The 26,944-nt window shown below is 44.2% G+C and overlaps 2 protein-coding genes across 11 annotated transcripts in view; one reads left to right on the top strand and one right to left on the bottom strand.

Moving 5' to 3' along the window:
* Positions 1-12,644, top strand: LOC116088320 (cytochrome c oxidase assembly factor 5). Its single transcript, XM_031367238.1, has 3 exons — positions 1-228; positions 1,609-1,692; positions 9,204-12,644. The coding sequence occupies exons 1-3, from the start codon at positions 130-132 to the stop codon at positions 9,243-9,245; spliced, it is 225 nt and encodes a 74-aa protein (XP_031223098.1). The 5' UTR covers positions 1-129; the 3' UTR covers positions 9,246-12,644.
* Positions 12,645-16,769: 4,125 nt separating this feature from the next.
* Inpp4a (inositol polyphosphate-4-phosphatase type I A) overlaps positions 16,770-26,944 on the bottom strand; it is a 114,210-nt gene continuing 104,035 nt past the window's right edge. For 5 of the 10 annotated variants that reach the window (XM_031367218.1, XM_031367217.1, XM_031367226.1 and 2 more), the window contains 2 exons: positions 24,675-24,829; positions 16,907-17,039 (listed from right to left, as the gene is read on the bottom strand). In XM_031367218.1, coding sequence (XP_031223078.1) covers positions 16,907-17,039; positions 24,675-24,829 — 288 coding nt within the window. Of the gene's footprint in view, positions 17,040-24,674; positions 24,830-26,944 lie in introns of all 10 variants that reach the window. The other 5 variants (XM_031367220.1, XM_031367223.1, XM_031367225.1 and 2 more) reach the window with 2 other exon arrangements.

Genomic DNA, 26,944 nt, shown 5'->3' with positions numbered 1-26,944 from the left:
CCTGCCGGAAGTTAAGGATTTCTCCCACCCTCACCTCTAGCTTGTCAGTGGGCGTGGCCCACGCCCTTCCGGGCGGTCGGGGGTGACCGAAGGCCGCGTTCTGGTGTGGTGAGGCCGGTGAGCCCCGCCATGCCCCGGTATTATGAGGACAAGCCGGAGGGCGGCGCGTGCACGGGCGTGAAGGAGGATCTGGGTGCATGTCTGCTGCAGTCGGCCTGTGTGCTCCAGGTAGCGGATCTGGGTGACAGAGCTCAGCCAAGACTGGCTCCATGTTGGCCTGCAAGGGAGGTCACGTCGAGGGTAGAGGTCGCGCGTCCGCTCCTGACTTTGGACAGGTCTCTTGAGCTCTCATCTCCAGTTCTTACTGGTGTTAGATGGGAGGTAATTTATTACCCTCATAAGGGTTTTGTAAACATTGAGCCATCTAGTTCAAGAAGCGATTCCCGAGTGCTGGCACTCGTCAGAGACTCTCAGTCTAAGGGCAGCTGCCGAGGCCTGTGCCTGCGTCGCATGGCTACTTGATCTGTGGTGGAGATTTTTGATTCCTTGGCTTTTAGAATATGGAAGTATCCTATGGTGTGCCATAGTTTCTCTCTGCTGATCTTTAGCCCATCAGCATTGCATTCTGGGAGGAATTCAACACAAGCCTTTATACTATGTGCTGCCGTGGGAAACAGTCGAGGAACGATAGGGCTCCAAGAAACTTAGGGTATGAATTCAGATGATAACAATGTACCTTTCAGTAGGGGATAGTGAGGAGAAAGAGGAGCTGGGAGAAGGTTCAGAACTATCTCTAAGACTCTTGAGACGCCAGAAAAGTTGAAACTGCCAGAGGAAACTCAACAGGGTTTTCCTGTTACTGACCTTGATCCTAGAAGAGCAAGCCCTTTTGCCCACTGACTCATCTCTCTAGCCCCTCCTCCTTATTATTTGAGATAGAGCATGTCAGTGAACCTGACTGGCTAGTCTCCGCTACTCAGTTCTAGGATTAATGGCTCCTGCCACCATGCCCGGCTCTTAATGTGGGTGCTGAACTGGAGCTTCGAGCACAGCAAGCATTTTATTTACTTAGCCATTTTTCCAGCCCTCCCGTTAACATTTACATACAGAGTTTAGTACCAACACTAAAAGGTCCTTATTTTAACACATCCAATTCATAATTCTCATCCATAGGAAGGCTTATACAAACATTAATGATGTGTCCTAAAAATCTTAGGGCTGGAAAGATAGATGGCTTAATGGTTAAGAACACTTGTTGCTCTTATAGAGGACCAGGATTTGGTCCTAGCAGCCATATGGTGGTGCACAATCATCTATACCTCCAGTTCCTTCTGGTAGCCTCTGACATCCATGGGCACCAGATTTGTATGTGGTGCATGTTTGTACACACAGGCAAACACTTATAAAATAAATTTAAAGACAGGCTCAAAGTACTTAATTATCTGATAATCTTTACATTTGTTTTTCGTTAACCACCAAGGTTAATAAAAAGGAATTAAGAATTTTCTTAAATCATCTTTTAAAAAAAACCCTACTTTCAGAAGAACACTTGTCTTGCCCTTTGTGGGACAATTTTTCAGATAATTCATATTGGTTTGTATGTCACAGGAAGGAAAATCCCCACGGCAGTGTCTGAAGGAAGGCTATTGCAGAGCTCTGCAGTATTCCTTTTTTGAGTGTAAAAGATCAATGGTAAGTGATGAGCCATTTTGAAAGCTTATGTTAACTATACATAGAATTAAATGTGAATGATTTAATGATCATACATCGGTTGTAGTGATATGGTTTGGATAATGGTGTGGGGACTCCAGTGATGAACGTGGGGCAGCATAGCTTGTTATCCTATAGAGCGGCTGGCCCTCTGAAAGCTTGAGGATGAGGTCTCAGCAAGTAAGTCTTAAATGGGAGGAGCTGACTGTGGGGAGCATGGATTCAGGTCATTGGCAGTTACACACAAGCCCAGCAGGTTGAGGACGGTGTCGGCACTTCTGTCTTACATGACCAGGAGGAAATGTCAGTGTTTGAGTTTTGGGGTGAAGGATGATGGCAGGAGGGCCCCAAATGACATCACTGGTGCCTGGGACTCTGTGCTACCATCCCACCACTTGAAAGATCTACACAGGTCTTTGGGATGGGAACAGGCTTTTCAAGGAAAAAAATATGAAGCTGAAATGTGAGCTTTCCTTGAAAGAGGCACACCTATGGGTCTGAGCCTATGTCTGCTGGCCTTGGGACTACACTGAGAGCTCATTCCTGTGTTCATAAAGAAACAGAGGGTGCAGAAGTTCAGCATGAGGGAGGCTGAAACCCAGTATGGCTGTGCTGCTGTGTCTCCCTGGTGATAGCTCTCCACCAGTTTCCTGCCATGTATGGCTGGCCTCCCTGTGCAGTTTTCTTGTCTTCCCTTGTGTTTTGTCAACTATGTAAAATGCAAGCTTTTAAGCATGTGAGGAATTTGAAAGTATGGTCCAAACATTGGGAAGGCATAAAAATTAATAAAGGAGTTAATGAGTTCTGCTGTGTCATTGCATAAATGACAGTAAACTGCCTGAAATCTCTCACTAGAGCTCAGTCTTTCTGTTTTATTTTCTTTCACTACTACTTTCTTTTCTTCTTCCTCCTCTTCCTCTTCTTCCTCTTTTCTGGCTCCTCCTCTCCCTCCTCTCCTCCTCTTCTTCCTCCTCTTCCTCCTCCTCCTCCTCCTCCTCCTCCTCCTCTTCTTCTTCTTCTTCTTCTTCTTCTCCTTTTTTCTTCCTTTTTGAGATAAAGTCTCACAATGTATATCTGGCTGTCCTGGAACTCACTCTGTAGACCAGGCTGGCCTCAAACTCAGAGATCCACCTGCCTCTGCTTCCCAAGTGCTAGGATTAAAGGTGTGTGCTGCCACATCTAGCAATGTGTAATGCAGACTGACTTGGAACTTGTGAGTCTCCTGCCTTCATCTCCTCAGGGACTCCAATGGACACATATTCATTCTCCTTCCTAAAACATTTTTTCATATTTTATCATACTTTATCTGTCTTGAGTAATTGTTTTTTTTAATAGATTCTTTTCTCATATACTATAGCTTTATAGTTTTCCCTCCCCCTATTCCTCCTAGCTCTCCTCCATCTCTCCTCCCCTCCAAATCTACTTCTTTTCTGTCTCATTAGGCTTTTAAGAGATAGCAACCAAACATGACAAAATAAAATATAACAAGATAAAGTAAAAACTTTCATATTGAAATTGGACACAGCAACCCAACAGGAGGAAAAGAATCCCAAGAGCAAGCAAAAGAGCCGGGACCCACTCCTTCTCAGTTAGGAGTCTCCCATAAAATTAGTAGTCTGATAGTTAGAATCTATGTACAGAGGACGTGGTGTAGGTCCCATGCTTGCTGCTTCAATCTCTGTGAGGTCATATGGACGAAGGAAACCAGAGGCAATCTCTCTGATGATGACTGTGTAAGGTACTGATCTATGAGTAGAGCAGAAAATTATTAGAAATCATTTGTTGTTACTGATGCTGTGTGTTTTGTTTTTACCAGCTATCTACTCTGGTTTTTGGTTACCCAAGCAGCATTGGGCATGGGTTCCTTCTCATGCACTGGGTCTAGGTCAAATAAGATTTGCCTATTCCCATAAGTACTGAGCCACCATTGAACTAGTTAATATATTTTGTAGGCAGGACACATTTTAGGTTGAAGGATTTGTGGCTGGGTTTGGTGTCCATGTTTCTCTTTGGTAGCCTGTGGAGTACTTTCCTGCCCCGAAGAGACTAGAATAATAGGGATGAAGGCTTTGTGTAGGCACCAGCTCAAATTCTCCATGTTCAATGAGTTGTATGGATGTTGTCCTCTGCAGTGGGGGGCCTGGCTATCAGCTTGTGGAGAGCAAGAACAACCCTTTATCTTAGCACCAGCCTGGGTTATTTGGGGATTTCCATGGGATCTTCTTGGCCAATAACCCAATTGAATGTAACCTGACCCACCACTGGAAGCCTTGCCTAACTAGAAGAGATGGAAAATTGGGACTCCATATCCCCCACTATTAGGAGTCCCCATTAGGATCACCTTTGTAGATTCCAGGAAGTTTCCACTACAATAGGATTCCACACCATCCCCTAAAAGGCTCCCCCTAATTCCAGCTTCTCTTCCCTGCCCTTTCTCACTCTGCCAAATCTTGCCTTGATGTAAACTGCTTTTATTATATTTACATATGTCTCTTGTATCCCTGATCTCTCCAAGACTTTCATCAGAGACCTTTTCATGTCTTTTTTTTTCTTACAGTTTGCTTATATGGTGGATTATATTTACTGATTTTTGTATATTGAAACATCCCTGCATCTCTGGTATGAAGCCTTCTTGATCATGGTGGATGATCTTTTTTAATGTGTTCTTGGATTTGGTTTCCAAGTATTTCATCAAGAAACTGCATCTATGTGCATAAGGGAAACTAGTCTGTAGTTTTCTTTGTTTAGTATGTGGTATCAGGGTAACTGTGACCTCAGAAAATGAATCGGCCAATATTCCTTCTGTTTCTGCATTGTGGATAATATGAGGAGTATTGGCAGTAACTCTTCTTTGAAAGTCTGTTAGACTTCTGTACTAAAATCATCTGGCCCTGGACTCCTTTTGGTTGGGAGGGTTTTAATGACTGCCTCTAGCTAGGGGTTATAGGTCTATTTAAATTGTTTTCTTGATCTTAAATAAATAGTACCTACTGAGAAAATTATCCATTTCTTTTTGATTTTTCAATTTGGAGGAGTGCAGGTTCTTAGAGTATGTCCTTATGATTCTCAAGGCTGACTCTGTGTTCTTTGTTATGTCCCCATTTTCATTTCTGATTTTGTCAATTTGATGTTCACTCTCTCTGCCATTAGTTTGCCTAAGAGTTTGTTTATCTTGTTGATTTTCTCAAAGAACTCTTTTTCATTTTTTGTATTCTCTTTGTTTCTATGTTACTGATTTCAGCCCTTAGCTTAGTTATTTCTTGGTATCTACTCCTCTTGGATGTGCTTACTTTTTTCTTAGAGCTTTCAGGTGTGCTGTTACTAGTATGATCTCTCTCTCTCTCTCTCTCTCTCTCTCTCTCTCTCTCTCTCTCTCTCTCTCTCAATATAGGCACTTGTTCTGTGAACTTTTCTATTATTACTGCTTTCATTGTGCTCCACATTGTTGAAGATGCTGTCTTTTTTCCAGTGTGTATTTTTGGCTTCTTTATCAAAAATCAGGTGTCTATATATGTTTGGATTTGTCTAAGGGTCTTCAATTTGATTCCTTGATTAATGTATCTGTTTGTATGCCAATACATTCCCTTATACCAATTATGTCATTAGGTTTGGGTATGGTATATATTTATTTCATTGAATTCTAGAAGGCTTTCTCTATTTCTGACTTGACCCATTTTTCATTCAGTAGAGAACTGTTGAGTTTCCATGAGTTTGTAGGCTTTCTGTTGTTTGTTGTTGTTGCTATCCAGCTTTAATTTGCAGTGGTTTGATAGGAGTTACTTCAGGTTTCTTGTTTCTGCTGAGGCTTGATCTGTGACCAAGTATGTAGTCAGTTTGGAAGAAAGTTCTATGAGCTTCTGAGAAGAAGGTATATTCTTTTGTGTTTGGGTGAAATGTTCTGTAAATCTGTTAGGTCCATTTTTGTTTATAATGTCTTTTAGCTCCAGGGTTTCTCTGTTTAGTTTTTTGTCTGGATGACCTGTCCATTGATGAGACTTGGTATTGAAGTCTCCCTCTATCAGTGTCTGAGGTTCATATGGGATTTAAGCAGTAGTAGTGGGTTTGTTTGTTTGTTTGTTTTGGGTTTTTTTGGGGGAAGGGGGTTCGAGACAGGGTTTCTCTGTATGTATAGCCTTGGCTGTCTTGGAACTCACTCTGTAGACCAGGCTGGCCTCGAACTCAGAAATCCACCTGCCTCTGCCTCCCAAGTGCTCTGGGATTAAAGGTGAGTAGTAATGTTTCTTTTACAAACTTGGTGCCTTTATATTTTGGGCATAGATGTTAAGAACTGAAATGCCATCTTAGTGGATTTTTCCTTTGTAGAGTATGTAGTGTCCTTCCCCCTCTCTTTTGATTAATTTTGAAGTCTATTTTATTAGATCTTAAAATGACTCCATCAGCTTATTTCTTAGGTCTTTTTATTTGCTATAAAGGGTTATTTTCTAACCCTTTACCCTGAGGTTGTGTCTACCCTGGATGTTAAAGTATGTTTCTTGGATGTAGCAGAAGTGGGAGATCCTGTTTTCACATCCATTCTATTAGTCTGTGTCTTCTTATTGGGGAATTGAGACCATTGATATTGAAAGATATCGATAACCAGTGGTTGTTGATTCCTGTTATTTTATTTTTGCTATTGTTGTTTGTGGTAGTTGTGCATGTGTGTATGTGTTTCTTGTCTTTTGGTTTTGCTGGTGTGAGATTCTGTTTTCATGGGTGTAGTAACCTCCTTAGGTTGGAGTTTTCCTTTTTGTTGGGCTGGATTTATGAATAGGTATTGTTTAAATTTGACTTTATCATGGAATATCTTTTCTCCATCTATGTTGGTTGAAAGTTTTGCTGGGTATAGTAGTCTGGGCTGGCATCTATGGTCTCTTAAAGTCTGCAGCACATCTGTGCAGGTTCTAGTGGCATTTAGAATCTCCACTGAGAAATCAGGTATAATTTATGTATTTATTCATTTTACATCTCAATATCACCCTACATCTCCTCCCAGTACCATCTCACACACATGCTCTTCCCATTCTCCCCTTACCTCCTCTGAGAAGGGGAACCCCCCTCTGAATATCTCCCCAACCTGGCACATCAAGTCACTGCAGGACTAGGCGCATCCTCTCCCCCGAGATCAGACAGGGCATCACGGTTAGGGAATGGGAACCACAGGCAGACAACAGATGCAGGGACAGTCCTGGGGGGACTTTATTTTCTGGTATCTATTTGCTTCTGTTTGCTTTCTGTACCTTTATAGACATCTCCTTTAGGTTAGTAAATTTTTCTTCTATGACTTCATTGAAATATTTTCTGAGCCTCTGAGCTGGGATTCTTTTCCTTCCTCTATTCCTGTTATTCTTAGTTTTTTTTGTTTTTTTTTTTTTCATAGTGCCTCAGATTTCCTGGATGTTTTGTGTTAGGTCTTTTTAGGTTTAACACTTTCTTTGACTGATTTATCCATTTCTTCTGTTGTATCTTCAATGCCTGCCATTCTCTCTTCCATCTCTTGTATCCTGTTGCCTTGGTAGTTTCTGTTCAAATTACTAAATTTTTCATTTCCAGAATTCCCTCCGTTTGTGTCTTCTTTGTTGCTTCTATTTCCATTTTTAGGTCTGGAAGCATTTTGTTTCTTTCAACTGTTTGTGCTTTCCTGGATATCTTTAAGGGACTCGCTTCCTCTTTAGGAACCTCTGTCATCTTTATATAGTTGGTCTTTTTCCTGTGCTTCAGCTGTGTTGGGATATTTAGGACCTGCTGTGACAGGATAGCTGGGCTCTAGTGGAGACATGTCGCTCTGGCCGGTTATTGTGTTTCTGTGCTGGCATCTAGGCATCTGGGTTTGGGGTGATTGAAGATGTAGGTGCTGATTTCTGGGTTTGTCTTTGTTGGGTGAGTGAGTTGTTCCTTGGTTTCTGTTTCCTGTCTGGATTTCAGAGTGTGATGGCTGTGCTGCCTGTTCTCCTGTCCCGCTCAGCTGTGTTCACGGGAAGTGAGTGCCTGCTGGCACTGGAGCCTAGGGCAGTAACAGATAGGTGGAGGTGGAGAGGTTAGGAGGGAATGGTCTGTGGGATCCACAGGAGATGTGGTCAGGGGGCGCTGCAGCTGCTGTTCTGTTGAAGAGCTAGGGACGATCTGAGGGGTTGGGTCTTGGGGAACAGAGAGAGCTGAGAGTCTGTGGGCAGCCTCCCTGGTCTTCTGGCAGGCATGGCCTCTGGTGAGGAATTATAATATTTTGAATTTAAAATGTCAGTGACTTGGTAGATGTCAGGAAGAGGCAGGCTTTCCATCATGCTTTGACCCAGAGCAGATAGCGGTTCTCACTCTTTCTCGAGGCTATGACCATGATTTTTCCAGAGTGCCCCATGTACACTTAGCTGTTGGAGTTTGTTTGGGCATGAGAGAAGCTGAGAACATGCCTTTGAGCCATGTGGTCAATTTAGTTTCAGAGCACGTGTTCCAAGGATGACTCTGTACACCATCCTAATGCAACTCTTATGTTTGAAGATTTTGTTTTTGAAAATAGATCACTCAGTCAGACCCTGTGGTACAGAGGTGATGCTGGCTATCTGAAGAGACCGTGGCAGAAGATTTAAGGCCTTCTTGGGCTGTAGAGTAAATTCAACAGCTGGACAACTTCATGAGACCCTATCAAAAAAGTATATAAAAAGGACAGAGTGTAGCTCAGCGGTTGAGTGCTGGCCTAGCATTTGTAAGGCCCTGGGTTCATTGTATAGTATAGTATAGTATAGGCCCTGGGTTCAATGTATAGTATAGTATAGTATAATATAGAATAGAATAGAATAGAATAGAATAGTATAGTATAGAAAAATACATAATTTACGTATTTTTACAAAGGCTTGCAGGTGCTTTATGCTGTGCACACATAGGTGGTATTCTATTGTCAGACTCACTGATAGGGCTTGTCTCATAATTCCTTCCTACAAAATTTTTGAACAGCTCTAGTGACTTCAAAATGTTGCCTTACATTGGCTTCAGATTCTCCCTACCTGTGTCCCTAAGGAATTGGCTCCAGTGTGAGGCTTAAATCAAAGAACTCAGGGTCAGCCTAGGAGGAGGGAATGCAAGGATTTTTAATCCCTTAATCATGTCAGTAGTATTTCCAGTTGCTGTTTAAAAATACCCAGTACATTTGAATTTACAAAGGTGGGCTTGCTAGAACATGCATTGAAACAAAAATGGAACTTCAGTTTTACAGGAAGTTCAGTCTTTGTTGGCTGGCCTTTGGTGGACCTGGTCTCTTGTATGTAGTGCCCCATTCATTACTTTTCTCTGGTGGCTTTCACTTTTTGTATAAGCTCTCGTAGCCCTGTGCTCTCAGTCTTTCTGCTTTGGCCTCCTGAATGCTGGCTGTAGCATTAAGCACATGCTCAGCCGAGTTTTCTAGAAGTTTGTTTCCTTCTTTCTTATTAACGTCTTTGATATCCCTTACCAGAGCTGTGTTTATTATTCCAGATGTGATTAAATATATGTATGCTTGTTTTCAGTTGGATGCCAGATCAAGATTCAGAGGAAGAAAAGGATATTGATAGCATTATGCTGAACGCAAGATGAAAATTACCCAGGATTTTCTCTGGTCCTCAGCAGAAAAGAACCAAGATGGGAAGCACAGTAGCTCCTGCATGTTCGATGCCTGGGCCAGGTGTTCCTCCCAAGAACACCAGAGAAAATGGATCAATGCTGTTTCTGAATGATTCTTCTGGTTGACGTCATTTATAGAAGGTCCATGGGACTAAACAACTATGAGCTAAGAACTTAATATGTTTTGGGAATTGCTTAATGGGTAGATTCTGTCCAAGGATGACTCTTCAATCGGATTACACAGTTTGTGCATCCAGGAGGCCACATGAGATGGGCATAGATAGCAACACAGAACCTGTCGTTAGCCTCCCCCAACTCTTGTTTCTTTTTCTTGGTTTCAATTTTAGGCTAGTCATTTCCTTATAAAGGGGTGATATCAGCCACAATCCACATCCTCAAGATCTGGGCTCTAAAAAGCAGAGTATGAGCTGCCTCACAAATCACACCCTGCTGAAGAACTCTAGTCTTTTCTGGGTCATATGCTCCTGCTCCATCCTTGATGATCTTGGCTAGATCCTGGTTGCATGTACTGTGCTGACACTATTTACAGTCACATAGGATGAGTTATGGGCCTCATCCCTAAACACTGGAATGCAGCAAATGGGAAAAACAGATGTTCACTCTAGATAGCAAATGTCAGTGACATGAAGTGGCTGAAAAGTTAAGAATTCTCGTCATTTTATTTTGACCACTTAACACAGTAGAGAGCCACCAGGGCACTAAATCTCCAGTGTGATTCTTGCCATCGAACAGGGAGTCATAGCTTCTATATCGTTCTGTAGTTCTCTGGGGCTAAAGCAGTGTGGGATGGGGGAGTTCACTTGCTGTTTTAAAAGTTTTGAAGCCCTGAGAATTCCCTAGGGTGTCCCTGAGGTCTGCTCTCTGTACTGCCCCCACAGAGAGTAGGAGGTACTGCAGCCTTCTGCTCTCTGTACTGCCCTCACTGGGAGGAGGAGGTACTGCACCCTTCTGCTCTCTGTACTGCCCCCACTGAGAGTGGAGTTACTGCACCCTTCAGTCCTATGGCCTGTGTCCCAAGCTTGGTGTCTGTGTGCAGTGTGGAGGAGTGCGCTTTCTGCATGCTAGGAAGCTTGACCACTGAGCCACACCTCCCACTAGTGCTTTAATTTCAACCGAGAGTAAAATGTGTTGGTATGAAATGCCTCCATTTGACTAGATATAGCTTTATTTGGAGGAAGTCATAATGTCTCCTAATTGAACCTTGAATTATACAATCCCATAGATTTTAGAGTGTTTGTGAAGCATGCAGCAGTTACCACAATCTACTTCCAGAACAGTCTCATCCTTTCCAGAAACTTAACTCATTAGCACTGTGCCCTCCTTCCCTCTATTCCAGATCTGTTAGATGAGTGGAACTATCTAGTCCGGTCTTTTCTGAGTCCTGCTACCAAGTTTTACAGGTTATTCTCGTGTAGCATCAGTCTGTAACGTAGTTCTGCTGAGTAGCAAGCATAGTAGGTAGACACAGTAGAACAGACGCCCTGTGTTTCTCCATCGAGCAGAGGAGCTCTAAGCTGTTTCTGCTTTGGGGCTTTTGACTAATGCTATGAACATCGGTGGTGGCGCACACCTTTAATCCCAGCACTTGGGAGGCAGAGGCAGGTGGATTTCTGAGTTCGAGGCCAGCCTGTCTACAGAGTGAGTTCCAGGACAGCCAGGGATACACAGAAAAACCCCGTCTTGAAAAACCAAAAAAAAAAAAAAAGTTCAAAATGTTTCATTTAGAGTGGAGCTCCAGGGGTGTATTCTGACAGCCTCAGTTATATTTTCTACAATGGTTTTATCACCATTTAATTCTCTCAATGAGATCTAGGCTCCAGCACCCTTATCACAACTGTTCATATTGCTGACAGACATTCTGCTTGGTGTGAAGAGGCATGTAATTGGGATCTTGGTTTGCATTTCTCTAACGTCTCATAACCTGAGCATTTCTCATGTGGCCATTGGCTTTCTATGCTGCCTTTGCAGAATGGTTCAGTCTACAGTCTGGCTCTCAGTTGGGTTATCTTTTTACTTTCCTGTAAGATTTTGTATTTACTATTAACTCATCTCTTAAACATTAATTGGCATTTTTTTTCTCAACTTTGGTCTGTCCTTTTCAATGAAGTACAGTTTTTATTTTTATACATTGCCTTTCTGTGTCTTAGCCCAGGCTGGCCAGGAATCCCCAAAGCCTTGAGCACAGAGCTAGCATTTTCAGCGCTGCACTTCCCAGAAGACACACACCACTTGCTCTTGGCCAGAACAGTGCAGTACAGTTGGCCTGCATCACCATTCTGCATCCACCTCAGGAAATGCACAGTATGCCCATGTAATGACTCCCAGCCACTCCCAGGTCACCCTACCCTGTCCTTGGCATACTCTCTCCTTCTGAATTTGAGTACCCTAAGTGCCTGGTATTAGTGAACTCTTTGTGTGTGTGCGCGAGTATGCGTGTGTTTGTGTGTGTGTGTGTGTGTGTATGTTATCAGAGTTTCCTTCCTTTGTAAGGACAAATAATATTTTAGTGTATGTTGTATGTATATTGTATGTATCTTGTATGTATCTTGTTACCTACTCATCCAGCCGTGGGTACCTTGGTTGTTCCCACCCTGGAGCTCCTGACCATGCTGTGAACATGTATATACAAATACCCCTAGGGCCCTGCATTCAGTCTTAGTGTATGTCATACAGATTGTAGGTCATAGGGTAATTGTTTTTATTAGTAGGTACTGCCATAGTTTCCATAGCAGCCACACTATTTTATGTTCCTGTCAGCAGTCCACAGAGATTAGAACTGCCTAGTCTTTGTGAATCTTATGCTTTTTTTAGTGGCCATTCTAGTAGGCGTTAAGATCTACCATCTTCTGCTGCCTAGTTCCCTGACTATTGATGTCATGTGTTCTATATGCTTGGTGGCCTTCTTTATATATCATTTGAAGAAATCTTTCTAGGTCCTCTGCCTATTAATAGTTAGGTTGTTTACTTTGGTTGAATTTTTAGTAGTCATATCCACAAAAGCATTGGCCTACCCAAGGGAGCTGACTATAGCCTGCCCTGGGAATTTGAGTTTTAGCTCTTAGCTTTGCTCTTTGCTGATTTTGAGTTATTCTTTGTGTGTGATATAAGCTGACTTTCTACTGTTCACATGTGGAAAACTAGCTTTGCATGTTGCCCTTTGATGGGAAAACATCTCGCCATGCGTGGTGGGGCTGCTTCTGAGCCCATTCTCTCTTGCAGCTTCTGTCTATCTTCATGCTGACACCACTGCTTTAATTACTGGAGAATTATAATAAAAGTTTGAAATCAGAAAGTGTTTGTTCTATAATAAAAGTTTGAAATCAGAATGCATCTTTGTTCTTTTTCAAGATTATTTAGGGTATATGAAACTCTTTGAGAATCTGTATTTTAGAATATATATTTTGTCTATCTCTAAAAAGAAAAAAGTGCTGTTGGCATTTGAATAGGGCCTGCATTTAACCTCCAAAGCACCTGGGTGCACTGACATCTGAACATGATTAACTCTTCCAATCAACAAGATACATTTATTGGTGTCTAATCACAGCAAAACTTTAAAGCTTTTAGTGTATTAGATTTTCTCCATTTTGATTGTTTATTCCTAAGCGTCTTATTCCTTGATGATACAGTTTTGTCAGGTTTTTTTTTACATTTTTTGGTGGTGGAGGGGAATATGCATGCAACCACTCACATGTGGAGGTGGGAGGGCAATAGGAGTCAGGGCTCTTCTTTCACCACATGGCTCCTGGAGGCAAGTTCAGGCCTTCCTGCCTGGTAACAAGCATGTCCACCCACTGGTCCATATCCTTGGCCCACTTTTCTAAATCTCATTTTTTCGGGTTTTTCTTTTTTAAGTGTTGGATTTAAATAAGTTTCATTATTAAATATAACCAGTATAGAGGAAAGGAGAGAGAATGTTTAATGTCATCAGATGACTATTAAGTCATGTCACCTTTCTTACTTCCATCATGCCTCATGTTTATAAGATGCTGTGGTGGCTAGTTTTGTCAGCTTGACTCAAGCTAAAGTCATCTGAAGGGAGGTAATCTCAACTGAGTAAATGACTCCGTAAGATCCAGCTGTAGGATCTCACACATGTGTGCAGGCAGAGGCCAGAGGGCGTTCTCTCCTTTTACCATGTGGATACAAGAGATCAAACTCTGATTGTAAGGCTTAATGACAAGTTCTCTTACCTGCTGAGCCATCTTGCCAGCCCCTCATCCAGTAAACTCTGAGTAGTTCCTTTATTGCAAGAATTATACCCATCCTTATGAAAGCAAAGGTAAACGGCAAGGCAGACCAAGTATGCATGACATATCCTTTAGAAGAATGTAAATAAGCCTTTTACAAAATACATTCACAAACAGTCAGCTATTAAAAATTAAATGGGAGTGTAGAGCCTGATAAACAGAAGCTTCCATATCTACCCCTCATCTGCTCAGCACTTGTGTGAATGAACACCAAACCTTTCCTTTTCCCCTTTTAAAATGGAGTATGCTTGTCTGTCTTCCTTCCTGGGTCACACGGGCCTTTAAGGAGAGGGTATATTTAAGTGACAGAACTGGCAGGTGGGAATGACTGTTGCTGAAACCTGACCACCTGAACTCATCAAGACTTCCAGTGGGAGGAAGAGAGAACTGACTCTCAGGAGCTGACCTCTGACTCTGATGTGAGTGTTCGGGGACACCAGATACACACACGCATTCACACCCACAAACCCACACCACCCCATACACTCCATACACACACATACACATACACACACACTACACACACAATACCCCACACCTGCACACAGATAGATAAATGGTATTAAAATGCATAAATATCACATACCACAATAAATAAATAGCATTAAAAATATATAAAGATAGCCTCCGAGACCTATAAGAAGCTATTTCTCCCTCTTGGGACCCTTAAGAGCAGGTTTAGAATGAGACAGCCACTGGGTGCTGACTCCTGTACCCCCACCTTTGTCCCCCAGTTGATGATGTCCCCATTCTTAACCATACACCTTAATTCAAACTCACTAAAAACATGGTTAAAAAGATTGTAGTCTCTCCCGACCCTCGGTCCCCAAGCCCAGGCATGACCCCCAGCCTGGCACTGGCTGCAGGATATCCTTGCAGTGTAGGAGACTGAATCGAGTGAGACTGAGTTTAATGTTCTTGTCAGTTTTTATTATTTATCATTCTAAAGACAAGCACATTTACAGCATACATGGCTTTGAATAAGCTAAGAATATATAAAACAGTGACTATATGTTCATATATATTAATACTGTCCCAAACAAATAAATAAATAAAAGTATTTAAATGCACTAAGCTGGGCAAATACAAGTGTCAGGAGATAAAACAGTATTGTACAACATTTTTACAACTTTAAAGGACAGTAAAGGCAGCTGTGCTGCAGGAGCTCTGCCAGGATCCGCACGGCACTCCCAGCTGTCCAGAGACTGCACATTCCTTCTAATGGGGATAGACGCAGGACAGGCCATCTGTAAAACTGTTTTCCTCCTACAGGGAACAACTCGGTCCCCTGTGCGCAGCCCAGGAGCTTGCTGAGCCCGTGCTGGGTGAGATGACCCTTCCAGGCACGTGGTATGCTCTGGAAACCAGTCACAATGCCTTCAGAGAAAACACTGAAGCCACAATCTTTTCTGTGATTAGCCAAGTCTTAGAGTTTTACAGTGATTAGTATTATAACACAGAAACTGAGAAAATAATTCACATCTAGAAGCTGACAGATGAGTCAACTCGACTGTTCCCTTTATAAGTGTGTACAGGTCAAATGCCCTTTGGACATAAAGGAAAACTGGAGAACACGGGAAACGTTTAATTCTAAAATCCGAAGAAATATTTTTAAAAGGCAGTGATGTCAAAATGCGAAAAACCAAACAAAAACAAAAAAAACTAAGAGTAAATGAACCAACAATGAGTTAAAAGGCTTAGCCACCCGCACTGAGACTCAGCCATCTTTGATCAGGGCCTGATCAGGGCCTGAGGCCTCAGGACAATCTGATACCAGCAGAGCAGACCTGAGTGGAGGCTTGGGGGAAGAGAACTTCCCAGCTACTCACCTTCCACAGTGCCCCGCCTGGAGGGTGGTGCAGCAAGCCACACCATCCCTTAGCAGAGCACTTCTTCCTCCCAGCAGGCACCAGGAGACAGGAGGCTGTCTGCACACTGCTAGAGGGATGCTTGCACCCTCCCTGTCGCTTGCCAAGACTGGACTTGTCTAAGCCTCAAAGGTCCCAGATCCAAGCTGTTACCTGTTTCTAAAGGAGCCAAAATAAAACTAGCTAGACTTCTCTAAGAACCCCATGGTGGTCACAGACCATTAGTATCAGTGTCATGATATACTTCAGTGATCGCTTCATGACACACGTGATCAATACAGATACACTTCTTTTTTACAGCCTTTTAAAAAACACGTAAACAGAATTACGATGAACAGAACTTATAAAACATAAATCTCTAAGAAAAACAATCTGCCATGTGCAGATAAGACTCATCATCACCTCATAAAAGATGAGCAGACTACACTGTCTATGAAATCCCTCGTTTCCTGTCCCATAATCCTCTTAGACTCTCAAGGTAGGGGACAGTTTTAATTGTTTCTCAATAGCCGTGAAACAGAAGGGAGACTAACCATTATTGCAAACCAGAGACTAAGACACTTTCTCTAGACATTCAAACGTGACTTATGGTCTTCTGGAAGATTATTAGAAAGCTCCCAGAAGAACATTCTGAAAATATCTAAGTTTCTACTGTCTCTCTGGCCCTAAATCTCCATCTGAGAATTGTCTCCCAGACACCTGACAAGCCACATTGAAAGTCCTGACTGCCAGAGAACAAAGGGAGATAACACCCTGTGGGGTAGAGCTAAACATACATGGAGCATACAGGGGTAGGGTGGGGGTGGGGGGCAGAGTCCAGGGACCTCACAGCTGGCTTTACACCTCAAGCAGACACTCATCTATGACTTGTGAGGGGCAGGAACAGTGTGGCCCCAGGTGTGTGAGCTCCTGGTGTGACCAAACAAGCTTTCCATTCACTTTGGGTTTCACAGACGTGCTGGCCATTGAGGGCCATTAGAACCCACCTTTCTCATAGCCTGGAGGTTCTTTCCTCTAAATTGAGTTAACATCTACTGTTCTACCAGGGACCTGAAGTGCAAGGGGGTAGGTACTTCCTGTTTTATATTCAGTCTTTTTGAAAGTAGAATTTAAGTCAATGCTCACTTGTGAGTTACTGAATAGAAAAATAAATGGGGTGAGCCGGGCCTAAGTGGATATTTGAAAGTCTGCTGGAGTTTTAGGCAGACCTAGCTGGCATCTAGGAACTATGACATTAACGGTATAGTGACAGCTGAAAGCTGTTGTTGAGAGCAGCCGTTACTATCCACACTATTGACCCACATGTGACCCTACAGATTCCAGCACAAAATCATGCTCCATAGACTCTTCAGTGACATGTCTTTAAAAACACAAAAATAATAAGCAATCCTTCAGGTCTTCTTGAAGAATCGTATGTAACACTACAGGGACCCACATTGATTACGTAACAGCTAATTAGAGGAAACCGTGTGTTCATGTCTCAACTTTTCCGTATGTCCCTTCTGGAGGCCTGTAATGCTTGGGGAAGGCCTTCAGCTGCAGGGAGTTAAATGCATATTTGCGACTTCCAACATTCTTCATTGTGTTTTCTCGCCGACAACCCTCACTGGGGAAAAACAAGCACAAGAAATGACAGCAGTAAAAAAGGAAAAAAGGAAAGACTTAAACTAAGATGAAATGAATGGTTATTTCCATAGCATTAAAAAGGATTCATTACAATGGCTGCTGGACTCATGTACAACAAGCACACACGTAAGATGGTGGTTCTGAACAAAGCAGCTAAGAAGCACAGAGACAGACACATGCTGGGTGCGGCTGTGGGCTGGGAGTTCCAGAGCCGTGTTGTATCTAAGCAGACACAATTCTTTAAAAATCCATGATTTTGCGTGTATCCTGGGTTTGGTTATCTGGGTCCTAGCATAACCTGTGGCTCAAAGACTGTTAGACAGCAAACAGAATGAATGGGGATATTTTACTGTTAGCATGGCTTCTGAAACACTGTACCTTGTGCATGTTAGCAAAAGCTGTGACCATTGCAAACTCCACATACTGATTTTTCTTGCAGAATTCAACATGTATCAAAAACCATATGGCTGAGGAGGCTGCTCTGATCAATCTGTCTCCAACTAGGGGCAGCAATTCAGTGCAAAGCACCCACATAGGCCCATGCACTGTCTGCAAAATGGGTCCTCATGGCTATCAGGCTGATGTTCTGTGAAGGCTTTACTGACCTCTAGGGGGTCACTCGCCACTACTCTCCATGTGGTCTGCTTCCATTGTAGCCACTTCTTGTACAAGAACCACTGAGCCCCATGTGAGCTCACCTGCTCTGCCCTTAAGAGAATTCACCGCCAACACAAATCCCAGCTGTACTTGATGGAGGGATGTCATAGCAACCCAGGGGGCAAAACACATGGTGCCCAAGAGGGTGGGGAGTCAGGGAGGCCACAGAGGAACATCAAGGGAGTTCTCTGGGCAAAGCTCTGGGGTGGGCATAACACTAACAGCCAAAAGTGAGGCTGAATATGAATGCCTCTCTACATGCAGTGAAATTTACTATTTTTATAATGTTCACAGAGTAGCAATAAAATCACACAGTTATGAAGTTCAGTAAAAATTCCTTTCTGAGATGTAAAATTTGCAGTTACCAAGAAGCAGTGGTTTGAAAAAAAGTATTTCAAATTCTATGAAGACCACACAGCTTACATTTTTTAAAAAAAAAATAGCAGCTCAAGCCTTTCAAAATGAAAATGACAGTCCCTTATTAAGAACATGTCGGGTACTTTTTGGTGAGGCAGTAATGTTTATTCAAAAGAGAATGAGCACAGGCAGGTTAGAAAAGCCTCCAGCTCTGCTGCAGACTGCTCCAGCCACATGCTGCCCTTCTTCGTCCCAGAGCCTCAAGCCCTAGGCTGCACGTGTCAGCTAAGCAAAGCCCGGGCCACCCAGAGCCAAAGACAGCATCTGCTGGACATTCAGGAATCCGACAATAGAAACATATTTACAGCAGAGCTGTCGGCTCCTGTGCACAGTGGATTTACTTTGGAGATTCCCTTTTCATATATGGCTTCTGCATTTAGACAGAATTGTCCTCAAATCCACCCACCTACTGAAAAATGCCAACAGTAACATAAACTTTGACAGCCTCTGTATTCACATATGGAAGGAGCTAATATTGCATTTAGCTGGCTGCATACATTTTACATGAACATGGACTTACAATTTAGATTATGCTTTTAACCTATGTTTTATGCCCAGGCTGGCATGCCTGTTCTGCATGCTACTACTACCAGCATGATCTGCAGGTGTCTATGACCTGGCTAGAAGGCTTGGGCCAAGGTCTTCAGAGTCCAGCATGGTGGCCCGAGGCAGAACACCTCACTGACAACACTGCTACAGTGTCTTTAGGGGCAATAATACATGACAAGGTTTCTGGAAGATTTTAGCAAGACAGATTTAGTTACTGATTATTTATTAGTTACTGATTATTTTTCTGTTATCTCAACCATTATCTCATTCTAAGAACATCAACTTTGGATATCTGAATGGAAACTCTAAAGGAGAACCCTAAACACCTCTGTTTTTACGTTTCTGGAGCCTTCCACAGCAGACATGGGGGGTGACTGTGTGGAAGGATGCCTCTGTTTTAGTGTCTTGGCCTGAATGAGACATGGGGAGCAGTGCCAGTCAGCCCAGCTCAGAGAACGCAAACAGCCATGCCCTACGGGCACCCTGATAAGAACGCCTGCATCTGGTTCTCTATGCCCAAGGCTGCTGGCTGCAGGAGAGGCAGCACTCACTGGCTGTCTCCAACCACAGCCCAGGGTTACTCAGAAGCAACACAGAGGCCATCACCCAGCACCAACAGTGATCTAGCTCGGAGCTTCTCTTCATCCTCTTTCTCCTCATTTCTTGCTGAAGTAGACAAGATTCTGATATATATTTGGCTTGATTTCATGAGCAAAAGGCCTTAATGATGTTAAAATACAGCATGAAAGAAGAGCACACTGCAGATTGGTCTCCTAGTCTCCCTAATATGTTAGGGCAAAAAGGAAATGCAAATCTCCCAGTGCTGGGGTTTACTTCCAAAGCCTGCCTTTTGGGGTGCTGTGCTGCATTCTGCTCAGCCCTGGAAGAGGAACCAGGAACCCCACTGCTTGCCTTTCTGACCCATTTATCCCCTCAGCCAAGGCCATATAGAACAGAAGGGAGGCTGGCAAAACAGACCAGACCATGGAGTCCTGACAGGAGTCCCCCTGCTCAGGGTTGGGGGTGGGGATTTCTCTAACCAGGATTGCTTCTCTTTGCTGTACAATAGTCCAGAGAAAGAGTCCCTGCAAAGAGCTATGGACATCCTGGCCCCTAGGAGACAGAGCGTGCTGTCTCTGTAATTACTCTATAGGCCTCCCTCACCTGTCTATGGTCTCTCTCTGCTTGGCCACAGCACAACCCTGGAAATGATGCCTTCCTGAGTCACCTCCATGGTATCAGGAGGGTATTGACCAGGAGCAAGGAATGGGAGGCTGTGGAATGCAGATGGAAGGAGGCTATGGGTTCTGTCTCCCCTATGCAAATGAAGCAAACAAAATGGTCTTAGAGGCTTGAAGCACATGCTTTGAGGTGGAAGGGCACCTATCAAGTATTCCTTTCAAAGACTCATTGACTGTGTCTGTCTGGTAACTAATGCCAGCTGGCAATGGGTGAGACACTGAACTGAAAGATCCCTGTCACCATGCTTATACTAGGAGAGACATGTCAACCTGCTTTTATGGAGGCACAGAGGTGAGGCCTGCCCTGGGGATCCTGCTGTACTCAGATCTGCAAAGGGCAGGCTTACCCAGCCCAATTTACAGATTCTGTCTGGCATCTGGTATTCACTACTAACTGCTTCTGCATCTCCGAGACCTTATTTACTCTTTCAGAGGAATCTAAACCAGAGAAAATCCTCCAAGACTAGTCAAGAAGTCTTGGGGAGAAAATAGAAGGGCTAGATTTATGGTGGGTGAGTTTGGGAACATGAGAATATCAAGTACTAGAAACTCTGGCTTCTCTAAGGCACTCCAGGTTTTCCACCAGACTCAAGAAAAGAAATTCCCTTTATTCAAGTGGAGGTCAAAATAGGACACACAACCTAATATGGGCCAGACAATGGAGAAGCCATTCACTATGTCTTACACAAGGCTTGTGGACTGATTCCTAGGTGACTTGGCTACTCTCATAGAGGACACTTACTCTCTGCCACACATAGATGTCAGGGTTACTAGTCATCCTGTTTTAGGAGCAGTACCATGTTAAAATGAAGAGCAGCAGTGGCAAAACCCAGAGGGATCCCTCCTCCTCACAGCCCCACGTCTCACAACTGCCAAAACTTAAGCCTTATTTTTTTTAGGATATTTTGATTTTTTTGTTCATTAGTAACCTTATTTTAATAGTAAAAGAAAAAAGATATCTAGACTTTATCTGGAATTAAACACACAGTTTTTAAATTAAAAAATGTTATCTCAAGAAAAAGTATACACCCCTCACTAGTACTTGTATTAGGAACAACCTTGAAGTCACATGCAACATGTGATGTGCTGGACTTGGTGGCATGTGCGCCTGTATCCACAGCTGCGTCATCATCAAGGGGAAAGAAATGGATGCAAACAAGTGTGACTCAGCAAACTATTTGATATTGCCTCCCAGGACTACGCTTTGAAAGATAAATAGGAAGTACAGTCCAATTACATGGGGTCATCTAGATAAACCAGTTGATAAGCATCTTTTTCTTGTCAAAAGGCAAGGAAGGTCAGCGATACACTTAAGGAATAGTATCAAATATACAAATTCTTTTCAGACAGCATCCCTTTCTCTTGAAACAGGGCACACAAGATGTACAGGTAATAAATAGTTATACATCAGAAGATATTCATACAAGGAGTCACAGGTCAGCTAAATATTGCAGTCACAGGCACCAGAAGAACATGTTACAAGCACTGAAGACGCTACACAACTGAAATGAACGAGTCCTCTTGATGAAAAAATTTGGCAGGTGTATACAATTCAGAAGAACAGAACGTCAAACTGTAAGGCATGAGATATTTCTCGGCAGACCTTGCTTTGACACCTTCCTTCTGTCCAGTTTGGTACAAGGTGGCTGGACATATTCGGGCACTTTCGCCTGCCTTGTGACTAATTTTTGATAATGATATCTATTTGCAACGCAATTTGGTCACCAGGTATGCTATGCTCAGAAAGAGCCACACAATCAGTAGATTGGGGCTCAGAGCTAATAAAGGAATAGAACAAAGGAGGCTGGGGTCTAGCCTTAAGTCTCGGATGGGCACCAGGCCGCTCAAGTTCTTCTGGGTGACTACCTCCCGTGTTCCAATGCTGTGAAAAGGAAAAAGTTGGGAGAAAGGAAAAAAAAGGGGGGAAAGGAAAGAAACAAAAAGAAAGAAAGAAAAAGACACATGCGATGGGTTTTACCCAAAAGTATGGGGAGAAAGGAGAACCAAAAGATAAGATTTAAAAAAAAATGGAATGAGCCACAACAGAAAGAAAAAGGAGATGCAGAGAAGTGTGGACAGAAGACCAAACAGAACCAGCACAGTCACAGGAAGAGAGGGGAGAAGAGAAGTGAAGATAAGAAAAGAATCCTGCATCCACCAAAGTAAACACACTCAGGCTGAAGGATGGTTGTCCATGTTCACCCTCTCTCAGCTGGCCAAGCACAGCTCCATGCCACCTGCCCGCCCGCCCACCATGCCCCACATGCTGCAGATGAGCATTTCTGAGAAGCAAGCTGAACATGAAGAACCATGGGGTTTGACCTTCTCACAGACGCCTGGGTGGCGTGCGTACAAAGCTGCCTCTTGAGCCACACAAACAAAAGTCATTTACCTGGGTGTCAATCCAGGGCCATGTCCTCCCACACCTGCCTCAAGTCTCAGAGTGTCAGAAGGGTGACACAACCTTGTCCCCAACTTTGAAATGGATTGTTCTAGAAGATGATTCTTAAAAATGGAGTCTACCAGTTTCACAATGGAAATTTAAGATTTTTCCTTCTTTTTGTGCTAAAGAAACAATATCCTGGGAGCTGACTGTAGCTCAATGGTAAACTATGCTAATTGGCACTAGGCCTTGGGCTCAAGCCCCAGTACCAAAAAAGGGAAGGTGGTTTTGAGGTTGCATCTGGAACCACATGACTGAGGAGCATCATCCCTACCTCACAAACATCAACACTGACTCAGACCCCAGGACATGGCTGGCACTCTGAGAGAACAGTGTGCACTTGAGTAGGTAGCTTCTGCAGCTACAACAGCTAGGGGACACTGTGCAAACAGGCAAGCACTGACTGATGATCACAGTGTCTGCCAGGGCTGCTTGCCGGGCCACTGTGGCTGCCCATGAGGGCTACTGCTGAGGATTTCAGTTCCTACGTGGGACAGAGGGCCACCTCTGTCTGTGCCATTATGCCCAGCCTCAGCCAGGTGTCACTGCAGCAGGAAGCTGAGCCACATACAAATATGCCCTGAAGAAGTAGGGTATTGTGACTCTTGGATCATCAGACTCAGGGGGAATCCAGAAAAGTCTGGGGAAGCAACCTAAACAAGCCTTCGAATGCCATAAGCAGAGTCTAAAGAGCAATGAGAGCAGACCAGAGGCCATCCATGTTACAGTCTAGCAAAGAGCTTCCTAATATTTTATCTATATTTTGTCCTTACCCTGTGGACAGCTGTCAGAGCAACTCTTGTTTAAGTTATTGAATGGGTGTTACTGGCTGCTTTTAGCCAATTAGTGGTAAGAACTGGGAACAAAAAGCAGAACAAAAAGGTCTCAAAACTTTCAAACGTGCCCAGAATGAGGCCCAGGTAAATCTAGGACAGGATGTTATGGCCTCTAAAGAGACTGGAGCTCATTCCTGTCTTGATGCTGTAGGCCCCAGCTAGTGTACCCCACTGAGAGGAGACAGGAACATGATACCTTTGCTTTTATCAATAGATTAACCCATTGACTGGGCTGTAATTTATTGTATTACTACTGGGATTCAGTTGGGGGGTACCACTGGAGATAGTGGTCCCTAGGGGTATTGCTTTGAAGGACACTGGTCCTAGCCTTTGCTGTACCACCACTGGGACCCCTGTCTGTTGTCCTCATATCCTCAGTAGTCGACATCTGTGGCTCACTAGATCAGGCTTTCTCCACACTGCACAATTAGTGGAGCGCTGAATAGCTGCCACCCTCAGAACCAGGATCACATGGAGTGTTGAGGCTAAAAGGGTACACATATTCTGGACACAGACTGTTGCTTTTCCATCACCAGGGACAGAGGCATAGAGTGAGCAGCTTTAACAGAGAGGTTTGAATGAACTTGGAGACAGACAGGAATGGAATGACGCCACTTTAGCTCCTATCAAGAGCCACGAGCTCAGGCATCCCTTTGTTCGTTGTGAGAAGGTCAAGTGCAGAAACATACAGAAAGGATAAGAGGATTGAGTACGTCAAGGACTCAGTGAGAAGACAGATGGTGCAGAACGCTCAGGAGAGTGACTGTTGGAAACAGACTGTAACAGCATTGGTGACTACATCAAAGGAGACGGGAGGACTGGTTTCTTATCCTTTCTTTTGGTATGCAGGGTAGGGAGCTTCCCAGTAGTGCTTGAAACAAGGCATCCATCAACAGAGGACAATTTAAATTCTGGGTTTCATTCTGCAAACACATCTGCTGCCTCAGAATCAGGACATTATTAGGGGGAGGTGGCCAGGGCACACAGACAGCTATTACCATAAAACACTCACTGGACATCTTGCTCGTGAGAGCAATCTCTGTCCACTACTAGAGAGGTAGCAGAGCAAACCAGTGCAACCTGCAGACACAGTTCCTTCCCTGGAGTTTGGAAGTATACAGTGCATACAAATATACTATGTAAAAGCAGCTGCCTGCTGAGAAAGCATGGGCTCTAAACCCCACCCACAGCCAGGTGGCTCCCATCACTGTTGAATGGTCTGACCCAAGCCAGCCCATCTCTCTACTGGGCCACTTCAGTTCTGCTCAGAGTGCTGGCTTGTCCCCCCAGCCTTCTAAGAGAATACTGCCTGAGTTTGACAGGACCATTAGTGTGAGTAGTGGTCAAACTCAAGGATGCTGGAAGGCTGGGCCCCATGTGGAGCAGAGGCATGGGCTCATCTGCAGTTTACACAGCAAAGGGAGAGCAAGTGGCTGGGCAGATGCAGCCTGGCGGCAGCCTCATTCACTCACCTGCGCATGCACTCCAGGGCTTGTGTGAAGACCTGAGGGGCCATGCCATGCTCATGCTGCAGGATCAGACACTGCTCCAGGGTCACCGACATGGCGGTGCGGTCCTTCGCACTCTTGCAACTGGTGAATCGGACCCCATTAAGGCGGCGACAGACCTGTGGCAGGAAACAGGCTCTTAGGAGAGGGAAAAGCAACAGAAAGGCAGCGCCTCCAAGGGACAGAGTTCACCACAGGTCTGGCAGGAAGACCAACAATAAAATCATTCCAAGCCTACTCCTAGCCTGACTGCCTGGCTCTCCAGCTCTGTGTCCTGCTGAGACAGTTGTCAGAACCTAGGTTAACTCCACCCGAGTTTCATCCAGCCCACTACCACCACCCCTCAGAACCTGCCCCTTGTGTGTTTTCCCAAGGGAAATTCCTTCTAGAGACTGTTGGGCATCATTGCTTTGCACTGACCCTTACCAGCTATCCCTTCTAAGCCAGGCTAGACCTTCATGGCACAAGGACAGAATAATCCAGCCAGAGAAAGCTACTGCCACTCACAGAGTCCTCTTGTCCCTGGATATACCAGTATAGCTAGCTCTTCTCCTACCACAAGAACACTGGGCATGTCTTTTCACTTCTAGATACACTCCTAGATTCCTGTATCCAGTAGTCCCTAGCACAAGAAGGGATCTGCAGTGCCAGGCTCCCAGCCCAGGTCTGCAGCTCGCTGTGGCACTCTGGCTAGGTCTCTCCACCTATGAAGTAATAAGCTAGACCTGATGGGTTTTTCAGCTGACTAGCTGGGACTCTGTTCATGTACAAAAAGGAAAAGAAGATTCAGAAGTGAACAACTTTGAGGGATACAGCATTTAAGTGGCATGGCTTTGCTGCCCCGTACTGTCACCCATAGATGATCATATGGGATGAGCTATGAAGTGCGATATACAAAGGTCCCTGGGAACTCTGTACCCCTGAATCTATGCTTCTATATCTGGGGCTCTACTAGAAACAGAAATGACAGGACTGGAAAGCCTGTTTTCTGACTTTACAGGAAAGGTCAACTGCCCCCACATCTAACTGATGATTGTTCTGTGGTGTGCAGTAGCCAGAACCACAGTCTCTAATAGTTTCACACATGGGTGTGTGCATCTGCAGAGCCATCAGTCACTATGCTATGCTAAGAATGGATCAGTGAGGGAAGGCACTAGTCCATTGCTCAGCATCTGTCTGTCACCCTCTAGACTATGCTGCATAGAAAAGGCAGGCTCTCAGAAGTTCACAAGGGCACCTATGAAAGGGGCGATCACTTCATAGCAGTACCCTCAGACTAACATTAAGGGGCACCCCCTGCTCTGCTGCAAAGATCCAAGAGAAGGCATGTTCTCCTTCTATGTTTCCATCCCATTTGATGGGCCCAGCCTGACAATGCCAAACTAGACCCCAAACTATCTGTGAATTTTGCTAAGACTTTTGTCACATAGTGTTTCAAAACAAGCTCCTATATAATTACAAGCTCAAAGGGCAGCCTAGCCAGACAAACAAGATCCATGGCAGACCCATCCCACATCTCGCATGAGATAAGGTCTTACAGCTGACCTGTTGTAGAAGATGAAGAGACAATATGCAGAGGAGGTCTGCTCTCTAAAGCTTCATTTCTCAAGCAGCTCAGGAGCCACAGCCATTAGCAGCTCAAATGTAAAGCTCATACAAGAAAAAGCCACCAGAAAGACACCCTAAATCATGGTCTAACAACAACTGGGAATGGTCTAGCAAGCACCAGGCCAGGCAGGGACTATTTGCTGCCATGGAAGACAAAACTGGAAAAGCCTATCAGACAGTGGCATCTTCTACCAGTGGGAGTGGATAGAGTCAAACCAGCACCTGCCTGTGCTCCTTCAGACCCAGGCAGGGAAGTTGAGTGTCAGAGGGCGAGCCTCATATTCCTGAACCCCAGAACTGTCCATGACACACTGCTAAGGGCATGAGGGGCACATGAGGGACTGACTAGGAAATTGCTCAGGTACCTTGGCTCTTAGTGGAGCCTTGGGATTCCCTGACTAAAGTTCTAAGAAAATACTAGCAGTGCAGATCCTTGGGCAATGAGGACATCTGAACAGCAATGCAGAGTAGGAGTCCCGCAAGGAGCTATGAGAGTAGGAGTCCCGCAAGGAGCTATGAGAGGCAGCCAGTCCCTCTCAGAACCTCTCAAGCCCAGGTACCAAAATTTCAGCTGGGCTCAAATGGCTATACAGGCTTCTTAAGAGACAACACAGCAGCCTGGCTGT

The sequence above is a fragment of the Mastomys coucha genome, unplaced genomic scaffold (genome assembly GCF_008632895.1).
Source record: "Mastomys coucha isolate ucsf_1 unplaced genomic scaffold, UCSF_Mcou_1 pScaffold14, whole genome shotgun sequence".
NCBI classification, from domain to species: domain Eukaryota; kingdom Metazoa; phylum Chordata; class Mammalia; order Rodentia; family Muridae; genus Mastomys; species Mastomys coucha.
Note: the sequence above shows the minus strand (reverse complement) of the source record. Positions and strands in the feature narration are given on the sequence as shown.